Source organism: Camellia sinensis, chromosome 1 (assembly GCF_055761805.1).
Source record: "Camellia sinensis isolate YWXY chromosome 1, ASM5576180v1, whole genome shotgun sequence".
In the NCBI taxonomy this organism is placed as follows: Eukaryota; Viridiplantae; Streptophyta; class Magnoliopsida; order Ericales; family Theaceae; genus Camellia; species Camellia sinensis.
This window is the reverse complement of record NC_138961.1, coordinates 179,695,244-179,707,538: the sequence shown is the minus strand read 5'-3', so window position 1 is coordinate 179,707,538 and position 12,295 is coordinate 179,695,244. Positions and strand designations below refer to the sequence as shown.

Sequence of the window (12,295 nt, the reverse complement as noted above, 5' to 3'; positions counted from 1 at the left end):
AAACTGGCTAGTCGGCCACCACATCCCTAGACTTCTCCTTTTGTTGCAACAGAGAGTAAACAGAGGCAAAGCAATGTATTTTCAAGGAATGTGTGTACTGTTGCCTTCCTTATCATTGTGCAAACTCAAAGGAAGGTAACCCTTGGCCTTCGAACCATCAACCAAGCATTTTTAATGCATGATGGCTAGAAAACCAAGCTTGTACAGGCTTAATAAATGCATAAATAAGACTCGAAGGACCACCACCCTATCATGCATGATCAAGGGTGACTGTCACGACCCAAACCCGCCCCTAAAAGTTTGGTCCATGATCGGCCTATACATAGGCCTCAAAACAGAATTTTAGAATAATATTTAACCAAATACGGGGCCTTAAACGGAAGCAATATCAAAATAGAGATAACGTCCATTGAGCTTGTGCATACATGATGGTTTAAATAGATTTAAGCATATAAATACACTCCCATAGTTACATATATAATCACAGAATTTATATAGATATCACACACACTTACATAAGACTTAATAATTATATGACTCCTAACACAAATTAAGGCCCCCACACGGAGGCATACCCCAGGTGACTTGGCAGATAGGCAAACCTCAGTACAACTCTAGTGTCAATCTCCAATGGCTCACCTACAGAAATATACATAAAACGGAATTAGCAAGGCTCAGTGAATAATAGCAATGTAAGGAGGTTAAGTGAATAAGCATATAAGCATATTAACCATCCACAAATCTTATTTATAACTCTATCTCAAAATGGCCTCAGGCCCACATGTGATACAGAACGGCCTTGGGCCCATATATGATACAGAACGGTCTTAGGCCCACAAATAATACAGAACGGCTTTAGGCCCACATAACGACAGCTGTCCACACATTGTAGGGTAGGTAGAACATCGACATGTACACTACCTCCCTTGGCCTCTGGCCATGAATCATAAACAATCCGAATCAGATTAGGGTCGGTGAGACATTAGCATGTCATCACCTCCCTCAGTTCCAGAGTTGTCCACATTTAGTGGCTGATAACTGAATGGCCTCGGGCCCATCATTAACAAAGCAGAATAATCTCAAGTTCTTAAGGATCTCATCGTTTAATAACGCACATAATTAACTTATAGAGAACAAAATGTTAATAAGAGCTATTAACAATAAACGAAGTATGTCATTACAGTACTATTACTCACATCGATAGGTTTCTGACAGCAGTGGGACGATGTCCTCATCTAGACCTGCAAACACAATACACATAGTAGAATAAGAGAATAAAACCAATCTCTTTTTTATTCTTTAATCAATATCCATGGTGGTTCTAAACTCATTAGTCATGATCCATGTCTCAGAAGATAAGAGGAATCGATAGGGAAAAGGTTCGGACGAAGGAATGGCGCAAAACCGGTAGACAGAAAGTGAGCAACTCTCACTAATTTAAGCATATCTATTTCTATACTTAGAATTTGGGAATCAAACCACTACCATTGGAAACTAGACTTCCGGGGCTTGATTTTAGGCTCAAAAATCACTCAAAATGGAGTCCGGATGCAAAAGATATACTTATTCAAAGTTGGCTGAACAAAGCTGTCCCCCACGTGCCGGAAATAGGGCCGCATGTGTAGGAATTGGGCCGCACGTGCAAGACTATGTGCCTTTTTAGCAAAATTAAACTTGGTTTTGGGCATGGACTGCCGCACATGCAGGAAAACCCGCCGCATGTGCGGCTCTGGGCAATTTGCAGTCCGAAAATGGTTTTTGCTCCAACACTTGGTTTTTCCATTTTTTAAGCTTGGTTTCTAACATAAATCACTCAAAAACATGTAAAATTGCCCCATAACATGATAAACTAACATCAACCAAGTGTAATTTCATCTCAATCAAATCAATCTTTGCCTCAAAGTTCAAGATTAATGCTTAATCTTTCATGATCTTCAAGGTTCTTAAAACACAACCCACAAACCCACAAATTCCCTTGATTCTTGCATAATCTAAAGTTGATTTCATGATATCCATGAGCTTGAGCTCCACTCATAAACAAAATTAGAGAACTCAATTTCTAATTCCTCAAATTACCTCAAGCAAATACATACATAAAACCTTAACCCCAAATGGGTTTAAATCTTCCAAGATCTTTATGATTTCACCAAATTGATACTTTAGACACAAGGTTTCAAGATAGATTATCATACCTAGCTCAATCTTTGTCTATCTCTTAGCTCTCTTCAATTTTCCCCAAGTTTTCGTGGGTGATCTTCTTTCTCTTTCTTCAAGTCCCTTCAATCATCTTCAAAGCCACCATGGATGTTGAGAAGATTTGTCTCTCTTCTCTCTCTCCCTTTCACGGTTTCCTCTTTCTCTTCTTTATATATTTTTAGGTTCCAAGAGATAAGTTTTAACAACTCAAAGGCACATCTATATATATGAATATACACACACATAGGCTTAACACAATAGGGAGAGCCAAACGCGGCCTTACAAATCGCACGAAATCAAATTTCAATTAAAGTTCCCAGGTGACTCTAAAAATTGTGTTGATCATAAATATGTCCTCTGTTCTGGTTTCTGAAGCCTCTAAGGCCTTCAATTTGCAGTACCAAGTTAACCACCCAAACGTGCATTAACGAATCAGACAAATTAGATTTCCAATTAATTTTCCCAAATAGTTCTAAAAATTCCCATTAACATACCCAAGTACTCAATTTTGATTTCTGAATCCATAAAGGTCGGTAATTTCAATTTTAAAGTCGTGACTCAACAGATAATTCCTCAATTCGAACAGATATCATTAAATTAAAATGCATTAACCCACAAGGACATAAAAGTAATTTCAGATACAGATTTTTGGGTCGTTACAGTGACGGTGACTAAGAAAAGTGGTACGTTTCATCACTTCAAGTATGAAACATCCCACCTTTCTTGTGTTCTAATTAACGTCCGATCCGAACACATGCAATGCAACACAAAGATGCTTAATCTTGCCTCTTTTACTGTGTTCATTTTGTTTACACATTTTACATTACCGATGAGTCCTTTAATCGATTAAGTCCCAAGTGAGAGTCTTCTAAAGAGAAAGAAGTGTCAACCAAGGGATGATTTAAGGCAAGAGAGAGGTCATGCCGTTGGTTAGTAGAAACCCTCAAAAGAGGATTAAAATCATTAAGCATAAACTCTATCTCAAGCTTAAAGGATTTCAAACTTGAAACAACTCTCAAAAGCGATTGAAAGTGAGACAAATGAGAATGTGGCAGAGATTATGATGCTGAGATTACATGCAAAATAATACTACAACATGCAAGCAACCCAAGCATTTCATGCTTAAAGCAAACAAAGAGCTAGTGAAGACCATTACACTATGGGCATGCAATGCAAAGCTCAAAAGGCACAAACACTTTAAAAGAGTCCAAAGACAACCTAAAATGAGTCCTAAAACATGCTTGAATTAAGCTAAAGATAGATAGAATAAGAGGCCAACACATAGCACAAGTTAGACTAACAAGCACAATTGCACTACAAGCACACAAAGCAAGCCTCAAGTGTTCCAAACAACCCAAAACAAAGCTGAAACATGCCAAAATAGAGCCTAAAACAAGCTTGAATTAAGCTAAGTTAAGCTAGAAAATCAAGCTAACATGTGAAGCAACCTTGGCATGGAAGCAAGACACAAGGAGGGGAGGCTAACCCCTCCTATTTTGGACCTCAGAATATTCTTTCCACCACTGAAATAACTTGGAATTTTAGTGGTTTAAAAGCCCAAAAATTTTGATTTTAAAGCCTTGAAAGATGGCATAAAAAGCTATACAAGCTAAGGAACAAAAAGAAGAGACCACCCCTAACACAAAATAGCCTCAAACCATCATTTTTAAACCATCAAAATAGAGTTTTTTGTAGTTGAAAACTAGGAAAAAAATAGTGTAAAAAGATGGCAAAACAAGTAGTCAAAACAAAGCTTACAAGGTGAGTCTTACACCTCTTGAAGCACAGCACTAAACAACCATAAATCTGAGCTTAAACCACCTTCTAGAGCTCAAAGGAGGCTCCAAGAGAGCTTCAAGCAATCTCAACCCAAAGATGAACCACTTTGGTCAAGGATTGATTGGTTCAATTTTGAAGTATACAAGCTTCTAAGCACAAAAGCTCAAGAGAAAGAGAAACCTAAAGAGAGGATTATAGAGAGAGAGAGAGAGAGAGAGAGAGAGGCTCCCAAACTATTTTAACCTTGAAATATGAGAGATATTGCCTCTATATATAGCAATATATGAGCTTCAGGTCAAAATATCTGAATTAGGACAGCTGGAGCAATGTGAAAACAGCTGGAGGGAAATATCTGCAAAATATCTGAGTTTTGGACAACAGTGGCCGACCGGCCACTTTTATGGCCGACACCCCCCACTTCTGGCTAACCGGCCACTTAAAGTGGCCGACAGTCCACATTTGTGGCCAACAACAAAAATCTGTTCCCCAGGTCCAATTTTAAATGGCATATCTTTTTCATCTGGACTCCTTTTCAGGTCATTATTGAGCCTAAATTGAAGCCCTAGAAGTCTTATTTCCAATGGTGGTAGCCTCACATCAAAATTCCAAGTGTGAAAAAAGTTATGCTCATTTTAGTGAAGACTGCTCAGTTTCGGTCCTAACCGGATTGATGCCCAACTTCAACCAACCATATCTCCCTCATCCGGACTCGTCTTTAGGAGATTCTTGAGTGAAAAATGAAGCCCCAGAAGTCCACTTTCCAATAGTTGTGGCCTCATAGATGAAATCCAAGTGTACAATAGGAAAGACCAATTTTAGTGAGGGCTACTCAACTCTCTCTTAACAGTTCATGCCCAAATTCTTCCCCCAACTAGGTTTCTTCCCTCTCCTCTAATTTTCTTCAACTCCAAACCTCTAAACAAGATGTTTTGAAATAGTTTTCAAAAATTTCACCTTTCTTTCATGCATTTCCACTTTGTCCTTGCTCGGTTTACCGAAAAGCGCAACATTTAACGAAATGTGAGCCTCGGAACATCATAGAAACTTTTTTTCAAAATATTTTGAAAGAGAGGATTTTAAGGTCTAAAAATATTTTTGTTCCAAAAATGGGGTGTGAGGTTTGGATTTGACGCTCTCATTGCCAAAGAAATCGAACCTTTGCACTGCACACCTTTCATCACCAAGTAAGCAATCAACGGCACCCAAGTCTTAAGGGTGGTAAAAAATGGGGTGTTTACACAAACCTTCTGTAGTACCCAGTTAAGCCCATGAAACTGCGGACTTCTGTTACATTTGTTGGTGTAGGCCAATTTACAATTGCCAACCAAAATCCCATCTCTGTTGATAACATGCCCTATGAAAAAAATCTCATCCAACCAGAATTCACATTTCGTAAGTTTAGCAAATAATTTATTTTCTCTAAGTGTTTGCAAGACGGTTCTCAGACGTTGTTCGTGTTCAAGTATACTCTTTGAATATATCAGGATATCATCAATAAAAACCACAACAAATTCATCAAGATAAGGTTTGAAAATTCGATTCATAAGGCCCATAAATGCTGTAGGTGTATTAGTCCCTCCAAACGGCATAACAAGAAATTCATAGTGACCACACCTATTCTAAATGCTATTTTCTGAACATCTTCTACCTTCACCTTTAACTAGTGGTATCTGGATCTTAAATCAATTTTGGAAAATACTTGTGATCCTTGCAACTGATCAAACAAGTCGTCAATATGGGATAAAGGGTATTTATTCTTTATCATTACCTTATTCAATTCTCGATAGTTAATACACATGCGCAAAGTCCTGTCTTTTTTTTTCACAAATAATACTGGTCCACCCCATGGCGAAGTACTTGATCGGATGAAGCCTTTGTCAAGTCTTGCCATTGTTCTTTCAGTTTTTTCATTTTAGTAGTAGACATTCTGGAGGGGGTTTTTTAGATAGGTTGGGTGCCTGAGATAATATTAATGGTAAACTCTATTTCTCTGTCAACCAATCCCCCCAGCAGTTCATTAGGAAATACATCTGAAAATTCTCTAACAACAGAAATACTATCCATTTCAACATTCACCGAATGTTCAGTTAAGATACTACATAAATAACCTTGACACCCTTTCCTAAGTAGCTTACATGCCTTCATTACTAAAATCAGATAAGGTGGAGGCACTACCCATTACTCACAAATTCAAATTCTACATACCCTGGCAGTTTAAACACAACCCGTTTTGTTACACAATTGATAGTGGCACAATATTTTGACAACAAATCCACACTCAGAATTATATCAAAGTGTCGAATGTCCAAGGGTAATAAATCCACATATAAGATAGCATTGCCAATTCGTATATCACAAACACGATACACAGATGCACATAATACAGATTCCCCAGATGGAGCAGATACGCATAACAAATATGGCAATGACTCCAAGGGTCTAGTCAATCTAGATGCAAATATAGTAGACACAAAGGAATGTGTTGAGCCAGAATCAATTAACACAAAAGAATCTTGATTACATATAGAAATAGTACCTGAGACAACAGCTTCAGTATTTCGTATGTCACCTAGGACAAGTGTAAAGACTCACCCCTGTCTCATTGTGTCTCTCGTAGTAACAGGTCGCGTAGTATTACCCGATTTTGGGATAGATCCAGTTGAACTAACAGCTGGTTTCCTACCTTTTTACTGTTTAGTTTTGGTGCAATCCCTTGCCATGTGCCCCATTTCACAACATTTATAGCACGCACTGGAAATACGGTAACAAACCTCGCGATGCTTCTTACCACATTGAGCAAATGTTGATGCTGTAGTTCTAGTGGAGCCTAGAGTGCTTGTGGACCTCACGTTCTGTTTCTTTGATGATTTATTCCCTAAAAAAACGTTGCCTCTTAGCCTTCCAATCAGCTGGTGGTTTACTATGGTTGGCCATGTTAATTTCTGACATTAAAGCTCGATCTAGCACATCAACATAAGTGGGCAACTTTAACACATTCACCCTTTCCAGGATGTCATTACGAAAACCATTTTCAGACTTTCTCGCCTTTTTATAGTCGGTGTCAACCATATGCGGAGCAAATCTAGCCAATTCAGTGAACTTGGCTTCATACTTAGCTACAGTCAGATTGCCTTGCTTCAGTTCTTCAAATTCTGACACATTTCTATCACAGACACACTGTGAAAAATATTTCTCATAAAAGAGTGTAAGAAACTATACCCAGTCAATGCCCTTGTTATCATCACGGATTAGCATCCACCACCTTCTTGCTTCATCTTCTAGTGTAATGGTGGCCAATTGTACTTTTTGTGTCTCTACGCATGGGAATACTTCAAATAACTTCTTAATACTAAGGACCCAAGCTTTGGCCTTCAACGGGTCCACACCCTCGCGGAACGATGGTGACTTCATTTTCTTGAATTCTTTAGTCAGGACTATTTTTCGGGCATCATTATGAAAATCCGGTATAGGTTGTACTGGAGGTGAGGGTTGTAGGTGTTGCCACTGCTCTTGCCACTGCCGTTGTTGTCTTAGTGTTTCTGCCATATCTTGAATCATTCTCTCCATTCGGTCTAGCCGAGCAGTGGAGGATTCTTCTAGCTCATCGGCTCTTGTTCACACCATTATCTAATGAGACTTGCATTATAATTCATACAGAAGATATACACAATATTCATGTACAGAAGAGCACATTTATACAATTAGGCAACAAATATATATCATATAGTTGCATACTTCAAACCACTTAGCAATTTATCAATGCATTTGACGTCTAACTTATCATATGAATGCAACTTAGGTCTTTTGTAAACACTCTATTGCTCATTTGGACAAGTGTGTGAGTTATTACTTGTGCTCTGATACCACTTTGTCATGGCCAGAACCGGCCCCTATGGATTAGGGTCATAACCGGCCAGTAATCATGAGATTACCTATGGCCTCAATCAGAAATCAAATCATGTTTAACTACAAAGGCCAAATAACGAAAGCAAAAAGTTACAAAGATTGCCAATAAGCTGTGCATACATGGCTTAACCAAAAACTTTCTCATAAGTGTAATGACTCACACTATACAGACATCCATATTATGTACCACATAAGTCCAGGATCATTCAAAAGTCAATGTTAACAAAAGGTTATACATAACTCGGGCACATAAGACTGCAAAAGAGCAAAAGGAAAAGCAAAATAAAGCAAGGCCTCTTGTGTGAGACGACCTTGATTGACTCCTTAAAACTCAGTATCTCATAGCTCACTGGGGCTGGGGTTGGACATCTTGTTGCTCACCTACATACATAAATATAAACAGCGAGCTAACGCCCAGTGAATAACACCAAAGCAAAGAAGTTCATGAACAAGATTCTTATAATCATAATTCACTATTATGCTTGGTAATCAATAATAAAGAGAAACGACCTCAGGTCCTTTCTATCATATCCCAAACGCAAAACGACCTTGGGTCCAAGCAGCATACAAAACGACCTTAGGTCCAACTTACACTCAGAAAGAACTTAGGTCCAATTCATATACACATTTGTGTGCACACATTTAGATCCTTGGTCATATACATATTCATCTTTGAATCCAAAACGACCTTAGGTCCATTCAATTCCTTATTCCGAATGGCCTTCGGCCCATTTAACAATTATACAGAATGACCTTAGGCTCAATCCACATCCTTACTGAATATATTGAGCGGCCTTAGGCCCATTTCATACTCATACGTCAATCACTCATTTCAAATTAAGTGATTAGAATACTCATTCATAATATCACTTCAAAAGTTTAGAACCTTACCACATAAGCCTTATTTAGAAAATAATGTATATACAAAAATATCTTTGCTAAGATATCACTCACCATGTTCTGGTGCCTGATTCGTCGTCGTACTTGACCCTACATAATTCATAACACATTGGGTCATAATACAATTTATTTCGTTCTTTCATTTACTTAACTTTCTTAGGCTTCTTTCGTGCCCTTTAATTCATTTAGAATGCTCAATACGTGCCTAAGAATACTCAGAAATGAAAGAGAATGGAATTCGGAACATAAAACAATTTTTCAAAAGTTCCTGAAACAAGGCACTTCGCTCAAGCACAACTTTGGTCACTCGAGTAGTCTGCAAAACTCTGTAAAACTTCTAGGAGCTTGATTTTTACGCTCGCGTGGACATGCTGAATTCTAGAATTTCCAGAACTATGTTTAAAGTTCAAAACTTGATTCTAAAGGCTTAAAACTCATATTTTTGGCACAAAAACAAGGAAAAACATTATATGACATCAGAACATAGGTAATTTGAGACCAATTGTTCAAAATTATGATCCAAATCTCAAATCATTTCATATTCTCTATGAATTTGTCAAAATTATATTCAAAACTCTCACGCATGTATGATCTTACACGAATTCTTATTCTATCATCTTCAAAACATGCAATTAATCTTCATAACCTCATTATCCATGGATGCATGTCTCCAATGACTACCAATTCAACTTGTTTAACATGCTATAAACTCAAATATGAAGATTCTTAGCAATTTGTTACATGCTTATACATATTGATCCCATTTTCATCATGTTCAACTCAAACCTTGTTCTTAACTTCATATCATCTTTGAATTCACTTAATCATGAATGTAAACCCATGAATTTGAATTCAATTACCCACCTAGAAGCTTCAATCATCCAAATTCTAGCTAGTTCTTGAGTTAATTCTCCTCAATTCTCCAAGCTTGGGCTAAATCCTTCAAATTGTGTTCTCTCTCTCTCTCTCTCTCTAGAGTGTATTCTCTCTCTCTCTCTCTCTCTCTCTCTCTAGAGTGTATTTTTAGATTTTGAGCTCATAATATGAGCTTAAGTGTGTTTGGCTCTTATATATACTAGGTGATTAGTTTAAACTAATCAAACTCTCTTATGGTTAATAAACCACACTTAATTTAATCCAATTATTTTGATTCGAATCAATTTTTAATTAATTTTCACCATAGACTCTATAAATTATGTTGATTGCAATGGTACAATCGATTTTGCTTTTTTTCACCTCTACAGCCTTCAATTTAAATTTCGTAATAGGAAATTGAACAGATTTTCATACGGTGAACAGATAGAAATTCAAAACCATATATAATCATATAATTAGCACTAAAAATCATATTAGACATTTAATTCTAAGCATAACTAAGATTAATTAGCATAATATAGAGTAGGGTTGTCACAATATCCACCTCCCTTCTTGAATTAATCTCATGATAGAATGAGGTATTGTTTGTCTTTCATTGTGTTCATTAATTTTTTTGTCCAAACGTGTCTAAAACCATCATGCAATCAACTTACAACAATTGATGGTTTAAGAACCAAACCTGCTCCTCTCTTGAGTATCTCTATGATAGAGAATAGCAGAAAAGACAAACATGGCTTAGGAATGCTCTGTCTTTACTATTTTCACCTCAGAGTACAAAAACAGTTTTCTGCAAGAAAATAAGGCACGACCGGATTCTTTTGGGCCCAGTTGGGCCTCATTGGGGGCCGGCCGGGTTCCAATGTATGGTAAACAGTGCACTTTTGGTTGAAACACAAAGCAGTGGCTAGAGTGAAACAAAATAGTTTCCTGAGAAGCAGACAAAGAAGTTTCTGAGGGCTGCCTTCGTTGACGCACATGCGATCCTTGTGCATACTTTACATATATTATTGTAATTGTTGTAATAAATTAGATGGTTCTTCATTTATCATTCATTTGGATTTGTAATAAGTAGTTAACTCGGACAGTTGGACATTCGGACCCTCCTGTGCGAGGGCAAATATGTAATAATCTGTGTATGTCTTCCAATCCGCATTTCTTTCTCCCTTTTATTTATTCGCTTATGATGGATAGCATATAGCATTATGTTTTCCGCAGCATTTTCCATGACTCACATCCATTCGTCTTGCATGCATAAGGTTCGGCTCATCATATTAATCAATGTCAAATTTCAAATTCCTTACTCGAATACGTGCCTTATCGCGTGCCTTGAATTGTCTCACATATCATGCTAGTAGCCGAGCTATTGAGTGTATATTGCATGTGTTGCATTAGTCACTTGCATAGTAGAGCATGCATTTTTCTAATGGCTTCGTTTCTTTTGGTTTGCCTCAGTTGAGTACTAGGTGAGCATTTCTTACTTTAGCATATTGCATGCGTGTGATTATTACCATGTCAAGTATGTTTATCATGAGGCTAAGTACTTAAGTGATATATCTCTTGAATGCCTGTGAATGGAGGCTTTCTCGCTTAAGTTGGGATAATTTGATCAATGCACATATGAGATCACTTTTCAAAACAAACATAAAATCGAAACGTTCCAACTTTTGTGAGTAAGTCTATACTTGTGTGCATCACATAGTAAAATTTGTATAATAATCAGAACAAAAGCATATAATGTACATAAAAATCACATCATGATCAGTAGAGGCCGATCTTTGATCGGGTGAGTGGGGTGCTCAATTCATGACCTTCCCCTCTCATACTTAAGTTCCCGAGCCAAGACACTTTGGCGATGACAGACTAATGTCCTTTGGCACGAGTCACGAGTTTCCTAAATTTTTCAAAATATTTAGGTAGCGACTCTGAAATCTAGCAATGCAGTCCATTTTTGGCATCTTTGATTCAAAATCAATTTTTTAAAATGATTTGCCGAATTTGGACTCTTTTGTGTTTATCCATTTCACATTGCACCTGCGAAATCAGATTTAGAACCACGAGAGTCCGAACTATAGGGCTATCGTATCCGAGAAGACTAAACCCCTCCAAGGAGCGAGAAAAGCAAGCTACAGATGCAAGTGCTAATTGATTTACAATTTCCTTGATTTTAGACAAGTACTCCTCCATTGTATCACCTTTCTTAGTGATACTGTTCAATTTATTATTCAATTGATGAACATGACTTTGAGATAAAGTTGTGAATCACTTGTGGAAAGCAAACCAAACTTCTGAACAATGATTGAATTGAAGAACAGTAGAGTGGATCGAAGGAACTAGAGTTGTAGTAATACAACTTAATAGATGAGCATCAATTACCTCTCAATGCTGATGATTTGGATTTAGAATCTCTATGCTAGTGGAGTCCTTGATCACAGAAAAAGGAGATAGTAATGTGTCATCAACATAACCAAGAAGATTTGTTGCACGAAGAGCATTTTGCACTTGATTCTTCCATATGAAAAAATCAGATGCATCTAACTTGACTGTTACGCAGGATGACAAATATGTGATCAATAAAGCTAAATTTGAAGGAATAGAAGAAGATGAAGATATCAGAGAAGCCGTGGATCGATAGAACTCG

General features: G+C 37.4%; 1 protein-coding gene across 1 annotated transcript; it reads right to left on the bottom strand.

The window, feature by feature from the left end:
* Positions 1-6,843: 6,843 nt before the first annotated feature.
* Positions 6,844-7,542, bottom strand: LOC114298942 (uncharacterized). The gene is made up of 2 exons (XM_028243592.2): positions 7,195-7,542; positions 6,844-7,152 (listed from the first exon to the last, which is right to left on the bottom strand). Exons 1-2 carry the CDS (start codon positions 7,540-7,542, stop codon positions 6,844-6,846), a joined length of 657 nt encoding a protein of 218 aa, XP_028099393.2.
* Between the last annotated feature and the right edge of the window lie 4,753 nt (positions 7,543-12,295).

What these genes read in the sequence shown, in the direction of transcription:
- LOC114298942 (XM_028243592.2), bottom strand. Translation starts at nt 7,542, where the DNA reads ATGGAGAGAATGATTCAAGATATGGCAGAAACACTAAGACAACAACGG. An exon ending in ATAACAAGGGCATTGACTGG is followed by an intron (nt 7,153 to 7,194) that starts GTATAGTTTCTT and finishes TATTTTTCACAG; the next exon opens with TGTGTCTGTGATAGAAATGT.